The 19,594-nt window shown below is 31.7% G+C and overlaps 2 protein-coding genes across 7 annotated transcripts; one reads left to right on the top strand and one right to left on the bottom strand.

Moving 5' to 3' along the window:
• Positions 1-633: 633 nt before the first annotated feature.
• Positions 634-11,348, bottom strand: LOC106756814 (phospholipid--sterol O-acyltransferase). 3 transcript variants are annotated; one of them, XM_014639409.2, is made up of 16 exons: positions 10,955-11,347; positions 10,089-10,224; positions 9,853-9,997; positions 8,571-8,740; positions 8,397-8,473; positions 6,723-6,936; positions 6,456-6,630; positions 5,984-6,083; positions 4,649-4,743; positions 4,378-4,429; positions 4,218-4,289; positions 3,717-3,885; positions 2,908-3,012; positions 2,754-2,838; positions 2,368-2,457; positions 634-1,192 (listed from the first exon to the last, which is right to left on the bottom strand). In XM_014639409.2, the coding sequence occupies exons 1-15, from the start codon at positions 11,174-11,176 to the stop codon at positions 2,376-2,378; spliced, it is 1,899 nt and encodes a 632-aa protein (XP_014494895.1). In that variant the 5' UTR covers positions 11,177-11,347; the 3' UTR covers positions 634-1,192; positions 2,368-2,375. The 3 variants fall into 3 exon arrangements, with proteins under 3 accessions (XP_014494895.1, XP_022634838.1, XP_014494896.1); XM_022779117.1 differs by lacking the exon at positions 634-1,192 and adding an exon at positions 1,488-1,865 and having other exon boundaries at positions 6,456-6,603; positions 10,955-11,348; XM_014639410.2 differs by lacking the exon at positions 634-1,192 and adding an exon at positions 1,489-1,865.
• A 3,006-nt stretch (positions 11,349-14,354) lies between these two features.
• On the top strand, positions 14,355-19,109 carry LOC106757946 (BRCA1-associated RING domain protein 1). 4 transcript variants are annotated; one of them, XM_014640809.2, is made up of 13 exons: positions 14,357-14,532; positions 14,694-14,747; positions 14,857-14,933; positions 15,403-15,498; positions 15,601-15,914; positions 16,025-16,249; positions 16,371-16,471; positions 16,691-16,877; positions 16,982-17,088; positions 17,440-17,530; positions 17,797-17,962; positions 18,150-18,268; positions 18,574-19,109. In XM_014640809.2, the coding sequence occupies exons 1-13, from the start codon at positions 14,432-14,434 to the stop codon at positions 18,916-18,918; spliced, it is 1,983 nt and encodes a 660-aa protein (XP_014496295.1). In that variant the 5' UTR covers positions 14,357-14,431; the 3' UTR covers positions 18,919-19,109. The 4 variants fall into 4 exon arrangements, with proteins under 4 accessions (XP_022634840.1, XP_014496295.1, XP_014496296.1 ...); XM_014640810.2 differs by having other exon boundaries at positions 15,403-15,474; XM_022779119.1 differs by lacking the exon at positions 18,574-19,109 and having other exon boundaries at positions 14,355-14,532; positions 18,133-18,269.
• Positions 19,110-19,594: the final 485 nt, after the last annotated feature.

Below are 19,594 nucleotides of genomic sequence, written 5' to 3' on the forward strand. Positions count from 1 at the left end.
TGATTCGTGTATTTTGGTTCTCGAAATTAAAGTATGTGAAATATGATTTACAAATGTAAGTCATATTATCTTTTATACTCTTCATAAGTCAATCATGATTTAAAATTAACTTGTGCCAACAAGCAGAGTCCAATTTTTAAAATAATAAAAAGCATTTAACAAAAATACATTGGAGAAAAGTACTAAAAATATATACTTTGTAAAGGAATAAAGTGAAATTAGGAGTATTATTTTTTTGCTGTATTGTTTGGACATTTAAATTTTTATAGCATGTTCAGAAGTTTAAAAGGTACTACAATAATATATATTCATAATCAAGATGGAGGTAATTTTTTATTTATTTTAAAACATTTATTAGAATGCAATCTTTTAAATGAATTTCATGTTTGATCAAACTTTTAAAACGACAACTTATTTTATAATTAAAAACAATTCGTTGCTTTAATACCTACATCGATTAAAATTTATAATATAATTTTAATTTCAATAAAAAAATTATAAACACACGATTTATAAAAAGTTCATGTCAAAGTTACAAAATAAATATGTAATTGGTAAAGGAATGAAGATATAATTTGAAATTTCAGAAACATCTTAAACTGAAGCTGTGCAAACCCAAATTTAACCCATTGGAATCTAATTCAACTACATAAGGTGTAAAAAATTATCAAACACATGCTTTGCAGTGAATTATATCATTACAATCCGAAATTCAATTCGGTAAACAAGGATTAGACTAAGGAAACACTTACAAATCTTAGAAAACAATGATGTTGATAAAATACAAACGGAAAATGCTCATATGCCTATTAGTTCTTTCTAGTCTCTCTATTGACGAAAAAGGATCCCATAAAACCAAAAAGATGCAGATCAGGAAAATTAATCTTATTCCAAATGAGCTTATCAAAACATTACATAAAATTTGTCTTTCTTAAGGGTATACAACATTGAACTGTGAGTAACACAAGAATGTCCATGTTACAGTATATCAGAGAACAAATGTTTTCATCTACACTACTATCACCTACACTATTCGTATTATCATTTTCCATGTCATGTTTTGTAGATCAAGAAAACTGTCAACAAGTTGAACAATATAGATCTACAGATCCCCCACCATTCTGACGTACTATTTATTATGAAGGGCAAGTGAAAAGTGTCACTCGACTAACCAACCGTAAAGGATGTGCACCTAGTTTAACCAATAGCAGTATAATTCGGGTTTCAACAAAATAGAACACAAACCTCAATTTCTAATTGCAGAGAATATGAAGACGCATATCAGATACCACCAGTATCAAGTTTGCAGATAAAGTTTTAAGAATTATAATATATTATTTCATTTATAAAAAATATGCATATTTTATCTTATTCTCTTTTTAAATTTTATGAAATTTACTTTATTTTCCTTGTGTTTATTTTAGATTATTAAAATTATATTCATATTATATTAAAAATTATAATTAGATAAGACAACAAGAAAGAAGATGGACAGTCCAGTCATTTTCCAGAACAAGTAATTAAAAAAATAAGAAAAAATATAAGGTATAAATATACTGATTTTCATTTTGAAAATGAATATTTTTCTAATAAGTTATATCAATAAAACTATTTAAAAAAACTGGGACTTTAAACTTTTAGAATCTTGCAAGTGCTTTTTTTTTTTTATTTTTATCTAGTTGAATATGAGGCCCTGGAAGTCAAAGTTCCAAACCAGTAAAGACAGTTTGCTTGTAAACAGTGTCCCGCAAGTATACAACCCCAAAGAATGGCCAGACTCCAAAAACTACGGTAATATGAAGGAGAAATGGTGTTCGTGTCAAGTGGGTCATCCAGAAGAAAAAATTGCCAGAAGGTATTAGCACCTGGGTTGAAAAAACTATGTTTGAAATAACAATAAAAAAATAAATATGAAAAAAATACTTTAGTCTAGGTTATACAGTAAAGAATTAGAATAGTATATTGAATTCATCATTATAATCATGTAATATTTATTTTACAGAACAAAATATCATCTATTCATGCATAATATAATAAATTAACGAGTCTATATAAACTAATATTTTGGGCTTTTAATCACATTATATGAGTTTCTGATGAGTTAAATTTAATTATTTCAGCACGTTGTGTGCATATAGCTCAAGTTGTGTAAAATCTACCAACTTCAGATTGGGCAGGGAAAGATATTTGATAGGTAAGAGAGTTAATGATGATAGAATGACTGAAGTAGTAATTGGAGGTTTAAGGCAAGGATTCTGCAAATCTAGAGTGTCAACAATTAAAAAATACGAAACTAACTTATTCTCAAGGTTAACCCCTAATCAAAATTATCACAGGACAAGATAAAAGACAAGTATAAAGAAGTACCTTGTTATTTACAAATAATGTGACAACACTTCAGCAGTAGTATATCTCAACCTACAGCTTTGTCCCAAGTGAACATCCCCAAAAACATATCTGCATTATGATACACCGCACATGTTTAAAGAATTAAAAATCAAACGATATAATGGTCAATAGAAGGTTTTGTTATACAAATCACCAATTAAAAAAGAATTAAAAATCAAAGGAATGGTGTTTACAACTTAGAAGGCTTTGTTATACAAATCTCCAATTAAGAAAAATTAACCTGTAGGTTCAGTATGGAATATAATATTTACTTTTGGTTAATTTCTTTCTCAATTTGAAATGTTTTCAGAGATTTCATAATTTCAAATAATAATCAAATATTAAATAAAGAAGAAAAAAAAAACCTATATTCACAGTAGTCAGGCCACGCACAACGAGCCTTCCCATAATCCCAATAACAGTCCTCGTCTCTTAAAGGACCCCTCTTAGCTGTAATGGGACAAAGTCAGTAACTGAAGATTCTTAACTGAAATTATTTATAAAGATAGTCTGACATACCTTTTGTTACAAACTCTAATTTTGCATCAGGATGGATATCATGCCACATCTCAAGCCATAGTTCCCTCATTAGCACCGGTGATCTAACTATGTTCCTGTGATTTGCTACAGGAATATCATGTCAGTTTACTTGTATGCATCCTTGTAGTCAATCACCTTGAAGATATTGAAATCATACTTACTCATCTATGAAAGCAGTAATCACTAATCAATCATAAAATAAATTATGGGTTACAACTTTCCCCATGGATTTTTCTGCCACCACTTCAATCCTCCAAAAATTTTGCCATCAAATTAATCCGTCAAATACTTTTTTATCACAAATTAGTTCCTCAAAGATTCTTTTTATCATCACCCTAGCCCTCCATAATGGACAATACGAGGACATTTTAGATCTCCCTATGTATAGTCATCCATAATCATCAATTTGCCACCAAATTAAACTTTTTCACCTCTTTATTCCTTAGTAGATAATCAATACAGTGATAATTCAGATCTTTGAAAAACAAATTTGGTGACGAGACAAAATTTCAAAAAATGAATATGCTGACATTAAATTTGAGAATTTGATTACTAATTTTTGAAGGACTGATGAGGTAACTTGTATAAAATTTCATGCTAAATGAATGAGTTTTTAAGTGTTAGCAAACTTTGTGAGCGTCAACTTCTAAATCCAGTCAGACAATTGACAAGATACTTGTCTACACTGAATTAACATAGTCCAAGTGGGCATGAAAAATTCATAATCTAGTTGTGGTTATTTCAGTCATAAATAAAAGCATCAGGTACTCCAGGGACAAGTCATGCACCTTTATCAAGCTCCCAAATTGCCGTCCTCTTTCCAGGAAGACTTTCAGAGTCTTCATAATATGTTATGTACTTCACTCTTGGCAATCTTGTCATTTTTGGAACAAGATCTTCTCCATGGTGATGTTCCACATTCAATTTAATCTGTACATCTGAACCATCATGCTCTGACTGAAAAGTTAGAACAAAGATAAATATAAAGATTGTGATACAAATATCATTATGAATGCAAACGAAGTTAAATGAAAATAAGAAAATGACAACGACACAACAGTCAAAGTTAAGAACTTCTTATGTTGTTATTAGCTTACAACTAATGGTCACACACTTGTCTATCTAAAATAAGGACATGCAGCAACAATTTAATATTATGCATACCAGTAAACCAATAATTTAATAGAAAATTATACAAATCTATTTAAATCCCAAAAATATACGTGGAAAAAATAAGAATATAATCACAATTAAACACTACCCAAATACCAATGTTTAGTCCGCAATACCTGAGGCGCTCTTGTTATGTTCACTTTTGGTCCAAGCCAGTTCTTGCACAAGGAAAGGGAGAGATATGGCACCTGTAAAGGTTGATTTTATTGCAATCCAATTGTTGAGTGTAGATGTAATTCTCACACGTCACAATTTCAAAAAATAATTTGAGTTTACCGTCTCATCGCCACTTATAGGTCCAATTTTCCCTTCAACCAGAGTCCCTGACCTAACAATTGAGACTAAAACACTTCAACACATTTAATTTTAAACAATATCCAGAAAAACTAGAAAGTAATAACTATTTCCTAATTATACACATTGTATACGAAAAGAAAAATATTAGTTTGCAAAGTTAGTGCCAAAAATTCTAACCAAAAACCACCCTCTCCCAATTCATTCCACATACAACTACAAAACCAACACAACTGCAAAGATAGAGAATTACCTTGAGATTAGAGATCCTTCAAACTCATAAATGACATCCGTAATGATCCAGTTATCGGGGTAAGGCTTGCCACTAGGAGCAAAATAGTAACCAACCTATTTTTAAAATTAAGAAGCCAGAATTATCATTTACAATAATACTATTTCTGATCAACAGATTCCCAGAAGATTTAATGTATAAAAAATAATTTCAAGATATAGGTGAATGCTGAGAATCAGGGAAAATGTTAAATACAAAGATTTTGAGAATTGACATTAACTAAAGATAATTTTAGCTGTGAAAACTGCAAGATACCAAGGTTTTAGAATACCAGTGTCATCCCCTGTACCACTAAAAAGCTTCAGGATTGAACAATAAGCCAAAAAATAAGAGGCCAGAAAGAATATGTCACAGATAAAGAGTCCGTCCACAATGTGACAGACCAGAATGCAGTGTTCAAAGCATGGCATGTTTCAAACTATATTTAACGCATGGAGGGCCAAAATAGTCCCTTTTATTAATTTATTCCCACTAAAAATGAAATGTTTCTTTGCTGTATGACACTCCTACATGTGACCTCTGCTGAACACAAGTAACCATAACGAGGGAAAGAAATGATGTAAAGGGTAGAAAGCAACATGATGCCGAGTGTAAAATGATACAATAAAAAAATATACTAGTACTTGTGATGTGGCTTCAATGAACGAAAATATTTCATAAAACTAAAAGAATGTTCATAGCTCTCAGAACCAAAAAATGCTCCCTGTGTTCGTCTGCAGTGCATATGGGCCAAATATTTGTCACTTTTTCTAAAATAAAACAAAATATGGTAAATTAAAAGACATGTTATAGAGTTCACAAATAAAAAAACTACAACTATATGCAGACTTCAATTTTCATGTACATAAAACTAAAAGAATGGAGAACTTCACAGCTTTCAGAACCAAAAAAAGCTCACTAGGTTCATCTGCATATGAGCACAATATTTGTCCCTTTTTTCTTAAATAAAACAAAATATGGAAAATTAGAAGACATTTTATAGAGTTCACAATCAAAAAACTACAACTATATGCAGAGTTTGATTTTCATGTACTGTCATTGCAAAACTTTGCATACTAACAACCAATCAGAAACTGTTATGTGACTTTTAAGTTAGTTATAAGAAAGTAAAAAAACTTATCATAAATTAAAAGTTGTGATTAAATGACAATGACAAAAACCTATTATACTGTCAACACATTTAAATTAAGTTCATACAAATGAATGAACCCTTTACAAGCAATCTGCAAAAACCCTTTACCCTTAAACCAAACTTCACTCAAATAAAAGTGTGTTCATTTGTGGAGGGAAATTTACCTTTGTCTTTGAATCAGACCCATAAATGCAGAAGACATTTTTTATTGGTGGCCGCTCCCAAGGTGTAAGGGGATTAAGAACAGGATCACCAAGATATGATCTAAAGCATTAAAACATGTCTGTTCAATAGTGGAACTTCAAATAACAGTTTAAACATGCCGAATAATAAGTGAATCTCCAAAAAATTAAATAAAAATAGACAGCTAGTGCAATAGATATTAGAGAAGCATTTATTTTCTATTTATAGTCACAAATCACTTGTAAATGAAAACACCCTATTTACGAATCCTTCTTGAAGCTTAACGTTGTAACAATGTTAAAAATTGATGAGTTTATTTTTTTCTTCAGGGAAGAAGGGATTTAGTTTCATATCCAATGTATAATGAAGCTTTAGAAGTCTCAATCTGAGGCTTTTCATGTAGAATGATCAAAATATTCAACATATTTTAATGATTATCGAGATAACACTAACTTTTGTAACAGGTGTAACAGCCTCTTGCTGTCTGGGTCATAATCTTCAATTGCCTTGAAAAAGGTGCCATCTGATATTTCACGAGCTGAGAATGACAATTGAGTCGGTAGTCCACACTCCATGCTAGACAAGTTGGACTCCGGTATTTCTGAGAATGAAGGATATGCATCAAATGCTGCGAGAAGATGTTAAAATTAAGAAGTCGGACACCAGAAGCACCACAGCAAGATTGCCCACTAGAAAAAGTAAAAGAGTCATCAATCATACCATGTGCTGAAGGAATTTCAATGTTGATTATTTTTGTTGGCCACCCAGAAAAGTTTGACTGAAACTCCTGCTCATCACATTTATATGTTGGTTGACCAGCATGCCTTCCCCCAGAAAAATGCTTCCAATATCTATTATCTGTTCTACAGTACTTGGAAAAAGGCATCATCCATAGTGCTGAACCAAAGGAGTTGAACATCAGCCGTGCTGTTCCCTGATACCTTAAAAATATTATGATAAGCATGCATTAAGAATAAAACTGCATATGACACAGCAAACATAAGAATAAGTCCAAATCAACCCGTCTATTAATAAAAATACTAGTTTGATGTTTATATAGGAATTCTATCTACTGCATGCAAGTGTCCCTCTCAAAGATCGTGGACGAGTTGGCTTACTACCAAACTCATTGCATAAGCAATTTCTAGTCTAGTGCGGATGAATAGATGAGCTTTCCCACCAATAACAACTACTGACACTTCTAGGCTTCCCTACTCACTTCCAATATTGTGGTTCTGTGTAAAGGGAACTTCAAATGTTCTATACTCAAAATTTCCTATTTCTTTGAGAAGATTGAATGCATAATTCCTTTAGGAGATAAAGATACCTCATCCAGAATAGGCAACTTCTATCCAAAGAATATACCTAAGCTTTCACAACCCCTTTATTTCAAATTGGGTTGTCACGCCTTCTCCTTTAGAACCTAATTTTCAATTTCATTATTACATGCAATGGTCATACCATCTACTTGACCTAAAAAGAGTGAGATGCCATCATGGAAATGTTTTAAGAAAGGGGTATGCTCACCTTGACTTTATTATCTATACCCCAATGATATCACAACCTAGGTGAATCTTCCAAACCATGTTTGAGATAATGCAGTGCCTTCCTAAGCTTGGATGTCTTACTCTTCCATTATGAGAGTCAAATCCTAGAGGAATTTTCACATACATGTCGTCTAAGTCTCCATGTAGGAAGACAGTTTAACACCAAAATGTTATAGGTTGCAACCAAAGTGAGTGGCTAGAAGGAAATTTTCACTATATTTATCAGTATTGTTGAGGCAAATGTCTTCTCGTAATCAATCCACAAGTCTAGTTTGTTCATTACCAGTTAACAAGTGGCATTATAGACCAAAAACAACCACTAGAGTAAGTTTTAATATCAACTTCAAATTTAAAAAAAAAAAAAAAAGAGGAAGAAGAAGGAAGAACTGAATATATTACCATAAGTTTGTAGCACAAGCACTAATTGTCTTTTACAGGCTCAATGGCTAATCATAATAAAAGAAATAGGGGAACTAACACAAAATGGAAAATAAGAAAAATACAAGATATACATTAGTCAATTCTCAGACAACTCCCAAGCAAGCTTACATGGATCAATATAACAAAAAGAACTTTATACTTTCCCTTTGGTTATTATCTTATAGCTAAAACTCTAGCCAAGAAGAAGGTGCCAAAATTATTAAAAGCCAAAAAAGAACGGCCATGGAAATTTGGCAATAACAAAATGAACGAGACATATAATATTGGACAAGCATAAGCCTGTACAGTTTTTAAACAAAAAAAGAAAATTGAAAAGAAGATACAACAACAACAACAAATGCCTTATTACAAAAGATGATATTGATCATGCAAAAGAAAACAGTATTTGCAGAAATTAAAAGGTAACCTCGGATATGGGAAGACCAAAGGTGAACCCAGAAAGAGTAGCTTCAATGGTTTCAATTGCACCAAGAAGGGGAGCTCCTAAGATAACCAATCAAAGAAGGAAAATCAGAATATCAATTCATTCATATCAGTAATATCCTCAAAGAGGCAATAAATGTACATAAGTCAATCTTACCAACAGCAAAATAGGCATGAATATGTTGATCCAGCCACTCATTATAATGTTTTGGTGCAATCTCTAGCTTCAACCACTCTAAGAAATAACGGAAAACATGATTACCCAATGAATGGGCAAAAACTAAAGAGGGGCCACCACGAAGTTTATAAGCAGTTTCAAATGTTAACCTGCAAAGAGAAATACAATTATATGTAAATATCATCACAGTAACTAGCAAACCAATTTCATCTTATTGCCTATATTTGGAAGAAATGAATAAATAACCCACAATCAGGTGTACAAATACTATTAGAAACAATGCTTTTAGTTTTAAAAATATTAATCAAAATATCTTACTAGAACATTTCAAATTTGTGTACATATATCTGTAACTGTGCAGCATATACCTGAATTATTAGAATCCAGGCACTGAGGTTTGACAAACATACATAAAGAAGAGACTAAAGTTACTAACAATAGTAGAATATTCTTATTCTTAGCCTTGCACTGCAATTCCCAAATACATATATTACGAGTAATTTATTATAGAAGTCTTGCAATTATTTTTTGGTTTGAAGAAGTTGAACTCTGTGAATTTGTTTAGAGGACGGGTAATGATGGAGCAGTAGCAACTACCTTTTAGGGAGTTTAAAATTGATGAAGAGGAAGGGACTGGAATGTGGGGAGAACTAATCTTCCTTCCATTTCCCTCCATGTTAAGGAGCTAATGAGTTTTAATTTTATTTACAAAAAATAAACTTGTCAGTAATAACCCTAAAAATCTAGTTATATTAAGGGGGGAGTCCCTCAGACATTCTACCGAACATTCTACAATAGTCAATGAGGATGTACACACTCCATTATATTCAAATCCCTATCAATTATTTAGTACTTTTACCCAATAGATTTGATTATATTAAAACTTTGCAATTTCAACCTTTTTATGTGTTCCTTTCTTCCCTCATCAGTCATATCATTAACATGGGAAAGGTATTTTAAATTTCATCTCTTCCCTTCCATTTCATCCAGACTTCCAAATGTAGACTGCAGGTAAAATGGCCTTACCATTTGCTAATGAACTTTGCACAGATGCAAACATATAGTTTTGCAGAAAATGTGATGAGATTATCACTGCTATGTACATTTTAGGAATAGTTTAAGCACTTAAAAAATAATTAGTTAGCAGAAACAAATCTGCCTAAAGGAAAACATAGTTGTATCTAGCACACTTTTTCATCCAAATCATATGCAGTATAACTTCCCAGATTACAGCAAGCCATATGCAAAGATCAAGACATACTTTAGCTTATGAAAATAAAGGTCCCTCTCTTCGAGCATGGCAGGCGACAATCTCCAGTCATATGGAACAGCAATTATTGCATTAGCTTCGATGCCAAATTCAATACACCACTTAATCCACTCTTTCCAAACCGATGAAAGAGGTCCTGCCATTACAGGTACATGACACATCACCAAACCATAAAGTACAAAAATTAGAACAAGTTGACAAATGAAAGAGAAACACTCAAAACGCACCTGTTATATAACCTGGATCAAGTTCAGTAATCCCAGAAAGACCACTATCAGGGCGGGACTTGCAATCTGGATGGTCAGTCTGGTTGTACGGATCCAGTACCATGCACTTAAGCCAGCAATTGACAGCCGAAAGAAGCTGTGATACAAATGAATTCTAGCTCTTTGGTGCTAATTTCATATACAGTAAAACGCAAGAGGCAAACTATGCTTGGCAATGGACAATTCAATAGTACAAACACCTCATTGAAGCTTTTGTCATGTGAAGTTACTTATATCTGGTAGAATATTTATTGTCATTGTATTATGTTTAGGATTACCTCATTTATTATATTGTGTTTAGAGTTATCTTTTTATAAGGTACTTTGTATTAAATTTTCTTATATAGTCCTCAAAGATTATTTTACAGTATCAGTCTCAATCTCAAATTGGTACAAGAGCAGGTTTTCTGGTCTCTTCGTATTCTATCTTTGTTGTTGCCGCCACCGATGGCCTTAAAAAAAAATCGTCTTTCTATAGTCGTACCTATACTTGTCTCTTTTCAATGTCTTTCTATTTTAGGTGCAAGCTGACATACAAGTGACAGTGCTGAAAACTACCTTCTAAGACGATGAAATACATAAACTCAAACTCTCTGACTGCAGATACTCTTTCAGATGCAATTCTCTAGAATGTAAGACAGCATAGACAGGAGTATATAGAATTGATAAAAATTGATCCAACCTTCCAAATTAAGAGTAAAAAGAAAATAACCAGGAAAGGAAATCTACTCCTATTTTCTTTTCTTGGGAGCAAGAAAAGGTAAGATTCGATCCTCATGCAGTGGGGTGATGTAAAAAAAAAAAAAAAAGAGAGTGAGAGATACTTACTTTGGTTGTGTCGAGCCAGACCAAATCGAGAGGGTTGAAATCAAGCGGAGAATACGGACAGTCAAGAATGGACCATGCTCGGAGCTGAGTGGAAGCGAAACCAGGGATTATAATGCCCGAGAGCTTGGAGTAGTCAAGCTCAGCGCCGGAGGAGGTGGCTCCGGCCGCGGCGACAAAGGCAAGGAGGAGAAGCAAGAAGCAGAGTAACGGTTTTTTCGCCATTGTGTGTGAGATAGCGGGAGGGAAGAATGAAAAAAAAAAAAAAAAATTTGACTCTAGCCTTCAGCAGTTGGGAAGTTTTGCAATAAAAGAAAATTCCAATTGGAAAATTGGCTTTTTAGCCTTTTGCGGAATTCAAAGTTGAATTGATCCCAGATTATGGCCCTTTTTAAGGGTCTGTGACTGTTACCATTTTTTCTCCAAAGTTATTGTCAAAAAAGAGTAAATTGAGATTAGTTTTTATTGGTTACAAAATTAACCATTGTTTTCTAAATTGCATATGTGTCTATATTGTACAGTTCTGCACAAGAAAATGTATGAAGTATTTACTTAATATTGGAATTGAGAAATTTTAAATAATGATGTAATTTATCAATAGAATTAGTTCAAAAGTAAAAAAAACTCACATATATTAATCTCGGCTCATAATTAATTGGATTGATTAAATTTAAAGTAGTTTATAAATTTGAATATTTTTACAATATATTTTAGTTTCATTGAGTTCTGAAAGTTTTAACTTTTGTGTAAATGTGCTGTCATAATGTCTTAATCCTTATAAATGCATGGTTTGACTATTATTTCTTTATTTTCATTTTTATTTCCTAATCATCTCATTATTTTTTTCTTCCAATTGACCGTAGATTTAAATGAGATTTAAAAAATGTTTGGACACAAGTCTAACCATATGTATCAACTTTGAAGTATAACATGCTCTTAAAATTATCTTTAACTTAATATTTAATATGTATTATATTGTGGAATACAGAATAAAAGTAGTGGATATTTTATTTTCAAGAAGAAAAAACACAAATTTTGGTTAGACTATAAAAGTACTCTTGGGTGAGAGAAGACATTCATGCTAATATGATGACTATAATTTGGAATTATTCAGAAGGTTTTTAAATAGAAAATATGATTTTTTTATTATCTCTTATTATTTTTCTTACATTATACTTCACAAAATATAAAAAAAAAAAAAGTAAAAATGCTACGAAGTACCGTATAATATATACAAATACGATGTTAACATCTTTTATAGTCCAATTAAATCATTTTAAAAATTAAAAAAACAAAAGAAACAAAATAAATAATTTAAACAAAATTTTGAGAAAAAAAATTAGCCTTTTCTTAATTAAATTTCTAAAGAGAAACTAATGAGAAAACGAAGTTAACATAATTTTTTATTCAATCATAATATAAAAAAATGAGAAATTTTATACCGACAGTTTGCAAGGATAAGGTTTTCAGGCAACTGATATTGCCAGTTAATAACATAAAAGAAGTGGTTGCAAGTTTTTCATACTCCTTCACTCACTTCAAATCTTCAATACAAAATAATATCTTGATGTATAGATAAAATATCTCAAAAGTACATCTTCAATTTTCTTTAACTTATTGTTTTAGTTTTTATGATTTTGACAAACTTTTATAAATATTCAAGATTTCACTTTTCATGTTTAAATGTCTACAGTTATAATTAGAGTTACCTATCCTAGATTTAATTAATTGGTTTTATGTAGAACTAATTCCGTCAAACCTTATCATTAAGACTATTAATTAGCTCAGTTGTATATAGACACAGTGAAATATAGTATAAAATTTCTTTTATGTTTATTTTTTGCTCAAGCATCTTTATTTTTAAAAAAACTCATTGAAATTATTTATTTTAATTTTTTTATTAAATGAATACTACCGTTTGTTGTTTGAAATATATATAAGACATGTGTCAAAGTAAATATAAAAATCAAATTATTAATTAATTTTTGTTTTACATAAATATAAAATTATATAAAATATAAAATTAATAAAAAAAAATCACACTATTAAGTAATCAAACATGAGATAAAAATGAGTATATTCGTAACCTTTTCTTATTTCTTCTATAGACGGTACTTTTGAAGCATATATCAGATCTACTATTATTTTCCTAATATATCGTAATAAAAAATCAATCATTTAAATAAATAGTATTATTAAAAAAAAATCTAATTTTGAACAGTGAATTATATAATCTATTCAAATTTGAAAATTTCAAATTATGAATTAATTTGGTCAGATTTTTTAGATTGCATATCTATAGTAAATTAATCTTTTTAATGTAACAAAATACCATTTTTTAAATAAATAACACAAATATACTTAATTTTTAACTTAAAAAGTTATATGTATAATTTTAATAATGAATATCATATTGGACTATAATTTTATATATTTTATTATTAAATTTTAACAAAAATAGTATCTTATTAAAAATAAAATTTAAAATTTAAAATTTAAAATGTATTTATAAAATTATAAACATCAAAACATAAATGGGGTTAGATGGATAAAAATCCAACCGATCTATTTTACTTAATTTTATTTATCAATATTAAACCTTAATATTAGGGTAAATTCACCAAAAGCCCAACAATGATAAAACACAACTACAAAAATCATACAACTCTGTGATAGAATTTACACTTAGGACAAGATCTAACTTATGTACGTGATTCTGTATGTTTGTCTGTTGGGTCTGTTAGTTCCTTGACTAAAACCCATGCATCTAGATTTGCATATGGTTAGAACCAGTGGCACACCTATGACACAAATGTGTACTTTTGTAAGTCACTGTTTTTTCTTTTTATTTTTCAAGAAATTAATACTGCCATATCACACATTGAATGATAGAATTGATATTAAATTGACCCACCCATAGAATTCATAATATTTGTTTTTATACAAATTCTATAAATAAATTAATTAAGAACAAAAGTGTTGAAATTCATCATATTTATTTGACAAACACTCAAATCAATTTATCAAAAAGTTGTTAAAGAAAACTATCAAATAAATAAAGTGTAATTAATTACATTTACTATATTTAGTTTAATGCAGGTCTATATGTATATATATGTTATCTAAAAAAGCAAGTTGTATCCATCAAAATCATCTCAAAAGATGAGGGGTCACTGGGAATTGGATGTGGTGGAAAGGCAAAATCGAAAACTTGAAAGAAAGTAAAGAGCGAAAAAGAAAAGTGGCGCGAGCGCTTCAAATGAAAACGTCATCTTTGGGAGGCGGCAATGAAATCTAAGGTCGCGCCCTAGCTTCTAGTAAAGAAATCTCAGCCGTCCACGTTGCATCTCATACATCATTTCTGAAAAGACCGCCTCCCATGAAAACTAAATAAAATCTCCAATCTCATTTCACTACTCTTCCACGCCATCTTCTTCTTCTCATCTCTTCCTTTTTTATTTTTTTTCAAATAAAAACAAAATGGACGATTCCACAAAACCTAACGCAGGCAAACCCAAACTTCTCAATCCATGGATGCTTCACTTCCAGAAACTCGCTCTTGAACTCAAGTGTCCTCTCTGGTTCGTGAATCTCTCTCTCTTTCTATACTATAAACTCCCCAAACCGCTTTAAACCTTTGCATGTGCAGATTTTTATTTCACTCTATTGTATATTTTAAATTTAAATTAATTTCTGCTGTTTTTGTTTTTGTTTTTGTCTGTGGCGGCGCTGGATCTTACAGTTTGAGTTTGTTCAAGAAGCCTGTGTTACTTCCTTGCAACCACCTTTTCTGCGAGTTCGTTACTTCTTTATCTTTGTTGTATCGTATATTCTGGTTATTTTGTTGCACGACTTTCCTCATTAATGAGAATGATTTAAATATTTGGACATTTTATGTTTGGCAGTTCATGCTTAGCTGATTGTGTAACAGCTGGGGCTGGTTCTGAATGTGCTGCTTGTAATGCAAAGTACCCTCAAACAGGTAATTAATTTGCTGCTAAGTTTCGCATGTGTGCTGCATGATCAAGTGCCGGGGTGTGTTTTGTTGCTTTATTTTTTTCTTCTTTCAATTAGGTTATCAATTTCACTCCTAGGCAATTACTACAGTTCTGAAACTTACAAGTTATGTAAGTAAACCCTGTAGTATTAGAAATGATGCTGAAGAGTTTTTTCAAGTATTGGAAAATCCTTCAAATCAGTCCTCGGTAGTCAGTAAAGTATGTTAATACATGGACTAAATTGATTGATTTATAATATACGAAGGATACTTGTATAATTTATTTATCCTTTAAGATGATTTTAGAGAGAGTGTAGAATTTGAAGGATAGAATTTTTATGATTTCCTCGTACTTTTCTTTGCGACTGTTTATGTTATGGTCTAAACTATGTTCCCAATGTTTTGTATTGATATCTATACTTATAATTTTTTATGTGATGATTGTGGGAGGCAGATGTAAGACACGTGCCTTTTGTGGAAAATGTGGTAGCAATATATAAAAGCTTGGAGGCCACCTTTTGTGCAAGTTTGTTTCATAAACATTCTTCTGGTGAAGTCATTTTACTTTTGGAGAGCTTTTCCAATTGATTGAAAAAAGAAACTATGGATTGGTTGACGCTGAATTTATATATATTTAAAAACGTTGATGTAGGTGATGAGAGGGTTTTGGAGCCATGCCAGGCAATTCTTAATTCAACTTCTAGCAGTATACAAGCTGGCAAGCTTCCTCTGAATTTGCCTAATTTGAACAAGGTTGGGGTTGTCAAGAATCTCAAATCCAAGATTGCAGTGCATGATAAAGCTGAGGAGCTTGAGTTGTCTCATGGAAGAGGGAAGCCTAATCTGATGCAATCTTCCCAGATGGAAATGGATGTGAATCAAGTGACACAATCAGCCCCAGATAGCCCTCCTTTTTGTGATACCAAAGGTTCAGATAATGACTGCAGCGATCAAGACAGTGAGCATGTAAGAAAAGCACACTCTGGTTTATAGTTTCCTGTTTATACACAGTTAAATCTTCTGGATGTCCAATCCTTTATCAACTTGGTTTCTCATTCTCAAACTCTTAATTTCAGCCACTACCTGATAGATTGGGAAACTCTTCCTTAAAGAGAGCTAGTACAGGAAATGGAAATTTGAATGAGAAAATGGGACAACTAAGGTCAGAAAGTTCAGCCTCGGAAACTGAGGGTCTTGAAAGGGATCCCAAAAGACAGAAAGTTCAGCCTACAGATGCTCCAAATGACTTTACTCCAACTGGAAGTATCTGTTCATTTTGCCAATCTTCCAAAACCTCTGAGGTAATATTTGCTTGCACCAATCCTACACATTGTTTTTCAATTCCCTTTTCCCCTCATGCTGCATATGCTTATGGGCAAATGGATGAAACTATTTCTTGGTCTTTATGGTGAATTTTTGTAGGCTACTGGACCAATGCTGCATTATGCTAATGGAAACTTAGTTACTGGAGATGCAGCAATTAAGCCAAATGTTATACCTGTGCATAGAGTTTGCATTGACTGGTATGCTAACTTGATATTTCTATGCATGGTTCATTACTAAAGCATTCTAGTCTATATTTTGATTGTTTGATTTGTGGAGCCAGCTGAAAACAGCACTGAGTCTTAATTGACCATGTTTGCTCAAAACCATTTACCTTGCAACCAGGTTGCATTTTTAGTATCTTTTGTTTTCCTTTTTACATTTTTCTGATAGATGTGATGTAAACTTTTGGAATCCAGGGCACCACAAGTGTACTTTGTTGATGAAGTGGTTAAGAATCTCAAGGCGGAATTGGCAAGGGGAGCAAAACTTAAATGCAGTAAATGTAATCTAAAGGGAGCCGCTCTTGGTTGCTATGTCAAATCATGCAGAAGAACTTATCATGTTCCTTGTGCACTTGACATCCCAACATGTCGTTGGGATCATGTAATTTCCTTTCCATTTAAAATCTATTATTGTAGAATTTACTTAAAAAATACTTGTGCTTCTTTGCATTTCTCTAAAGTTCTTTGGGACATTCACTGGTCCAGGAGGATTTTCTTTTGCTCTGCCCCTTCCATTCAAACGTCAAATTTCCATGTGAGAAATCCAGGTCTAAGAAGCAGGCAGTGCGGAAGCATCCCAATTTGCCTCATTTGTATGCTTTCTTCCTTGTCTCGTGCTATTTTTAGCATCTCATATTGTGCCCTCTTCCTATGCTGTGATGAATTTTCCAGGGTTTCAAATTGTTTTGTTTGTTTAACTTTCAACTTTTAATGTCAACAGTTTGAGCTACAAATTAAAATACAAAGCATGCTACTGTTGTAATCTAAAGTAGATAAATTTTCATAATTGATATTGTGCTCAAATGTCATACTCAACCATTTATTACATGGTGGATTTCTGGGTTTTATATTTACTGCTATTTTTGTTGTCATAATACCCTTGTAAATATTTGTAATTTTCTCATCAAGGCTAGATACTATTACTGAGTAACTCCTGTACACAGGCCATCACACCACTCAAATACTCTTGAAGCTTCACAGGATGAGGGTAAAAATATGGTTTTCTGTGGATCTGCTTTATCAAATGAGGAAAAGGTTAGTATCAAAGTTGTTTACGGGCTGTGATTGAGTTTATTAGCTATCTTCATGTTTCTAATGTTTTTTTTTATTGGGACCTCTACCAAATTGCAAAATGTGAATAATGGATACTATTATATCTTTTGATATGTTGAACAATCTGATATCAATAGAAAGGTTTACTTGTGTTGTGTTTTTGCCATACTGCATTGTTATGTGCCTTGTATATCATGATTTAATCAATTAGTATATGAACTTTTTTTTTTCGCTTATTGGTGGTGCAGGTACTTTTGCTCAATTATGCAAGTAAGGTTGGTGCAACAGTGACGAAATTCTGGACCTCAAATGTTACACATGTAATAGCGTCAACTGATGCTAATGGAGCATGCTCCAGGACATTGAAAGTTCTCATGGCTATTCTAAATGGACAATGGGTACTAAAACTAGATTGTAAGTTTAATGATTTTATTTCAATGTTGTACACATATTTGTAATACTCTTATGAATATGTGTAATTTTTCTATTTAAATCATGTATATTTGTCATACATACTTTTCATATGTGCATGATAAACATACTTTTAATGCTTATTCTTATTTTTTATAGTCATGAAGATACAGTGTATTTTGTTCTGTAGGGATAAAAGCATGCATGGAAGAGAAAAATCCCGTAGAAGAAGAACCTTATGAAATTAGTGTTGACAACCAAGGGTGTCAAGGTGGCCCAAGAGCGGGCAGACTTAAGGCATTGGCCAATGTAAGTATTCTAATTGCATCTTATGTTCATGTAAACTGTAATGGCATATATTGTTTTTCTTGGACTGTCAAAGATTATAATATCAAATAACTTGTAGAATGCCTCTTATTTTCCTTTTCAACTACTGAAGCATCTAGATGGATATGGTAAGGTTATATGATATGTTTAGCATAGTAATGACTTGTTGGCTTTCAACATTTATATTTCTTGGTGTTTTAAGGCTTCTAAAACCCGTTGAAATTTGTTGTTAAATTACTTGCTAAATCTCGAGTTCTATTGTTCTAATATTCTAATTGTGATGACAGGAGCCAAAGCTATTCAGTGGCTTAAAGTTTTATTTTTCTGGGGATTATGTGTCAACTTATAAGGAAGATCTTGAAGAGTTAATTGAAGTGGGTGGAGGTACTGTTTTGAGAAGCAAGGAAGAATTAGAAGCTCAAAGACATGAATGCAAAGTGAATTCTCCAAAGTTTCTTGTTGTTTACAACCTTGATCCCCCACAAGGATGCAAGTTAGGGGAAGAAGTATCAATTCTCTGGCAAAGACTCAACGATGCAGAGGACTTAGCTGCCAATACTTTACAAGTGATTGGTCACACATGGATTCTTGAATCAATTGCTGCATGTAAATTGCAGCCTTTTGTTAACTAAAATGTAAGGTAGCTAATAGGAGTTCACTGCCTAAAAGAGTGCCTAAAAGAGATCGATCATGTATAGTTTGAATTTTTTGTATTGGGTGTCAGGTAGTTAGATTGTTTTGGATATTTAACATCAACTAGTTATTTCCTAATTTGGTTTCCTATGCTTTTGCATTATTATTTTTATAATTAATTGGTACCTCAGTCTAGATGAATAATAATGTATTGTGTTTTAAGTAGTCGTGTGTCAAATCAATCTAAATTGACGTGTTTTTCATCTGCAATGACCCAAACTAATGTAGAAGTGAATAAGGACAAAAACGAACTGCCTTTATAAACATGTTTAACATGGTTTTATCACTCGGTTTGGAAACATTTTATATATAGTCGAATTTTTAGAGGTTTTGGAAATATAAAAGATATATAAGAAGTATGATATATGAAACAACTTTTATTTTAATTACTTATATATTTTATATATATGTTTAAGATTAACACAAAAAAAATATAATTTGAAGGGCTTAAAGTATTTTTTTATTATGGTTTTCTACATAAGAGAGCTGTTAGATACAAACCTAGGTACAGTTGAAAGAGGTTTTCTAACATACTACTCTCTGTTTTAGACTTAATAGCATACACACATATTTTGAAGTGTTCAGAATGCTCTAATCTTCATACATATTTATATT

The sequence above is a fragment of the Vigna radiata genome, chromosome 3 (genome assembly GCF_000741045.1).
Source record: "Vigna radiata var. radiata cultivar VC1973A chromosome 3, Vradiata_ver6, whole genome shotgun sequence".
NCBI classification, from domain to species: Eukaryota; Viridiplantae; Streptophyta; class Magnoliopsida; order Fabales; family Fabaceae; genus Vigna; species Vigna radiata.

What these genes read in the sequence shown, in the direction of transcription:
- LOC106756814 (XM_014639409.2), bottom strand. Translation starts at nt 11,176, where the DNA reads ATGGCGAAAAAACCGTTACTCTGCTTCTTGCTTCTCCTCCTTGCCTTT. An exon ending in TCTGGCTCGACACAACCAAA is followed by an intron (nt 10,225 to 10,954) that starts GTAAGTATCTCT and finishes TTTGTATCACAG; the next exon opens with CTTCTTTCGGCTGTCAATTG. An exon ending in TGATCCAGGTTATATAACAG is followed by an intron (nt 9,998 to 10,088) that starts GTGCGTTTTGAG and finishes CTGTAATGGCAG; the next exon opens with GACCTCTTTCATCGGTTTGG.
- LOC106757946 (XM_014640809.2), top strand. Translation starts at nt 14,432, where the DNA reads ATGGACGATTCCACAAAACCTAACGCAGGCAAACCCAAACTTCTCAAT. An exon ending in GCGATCAAGACAGTGAGCAT is followed by an intron (nt 15,915 to 16,024) that starts GTAAGAAAAGCA and finishes TCTTAATTTCAG; the next exon opens with CCACTACCTGATAGATTGGG. An exon ending in ATGGGTACTAAAACTAGATT is followed by an intron (nt 17,963 to 18,149) that starts GTAAGTTTAATG and finishes TTTGTTCTGTAG; the next exon opens with GGATAAAAGCATGCATGGAA.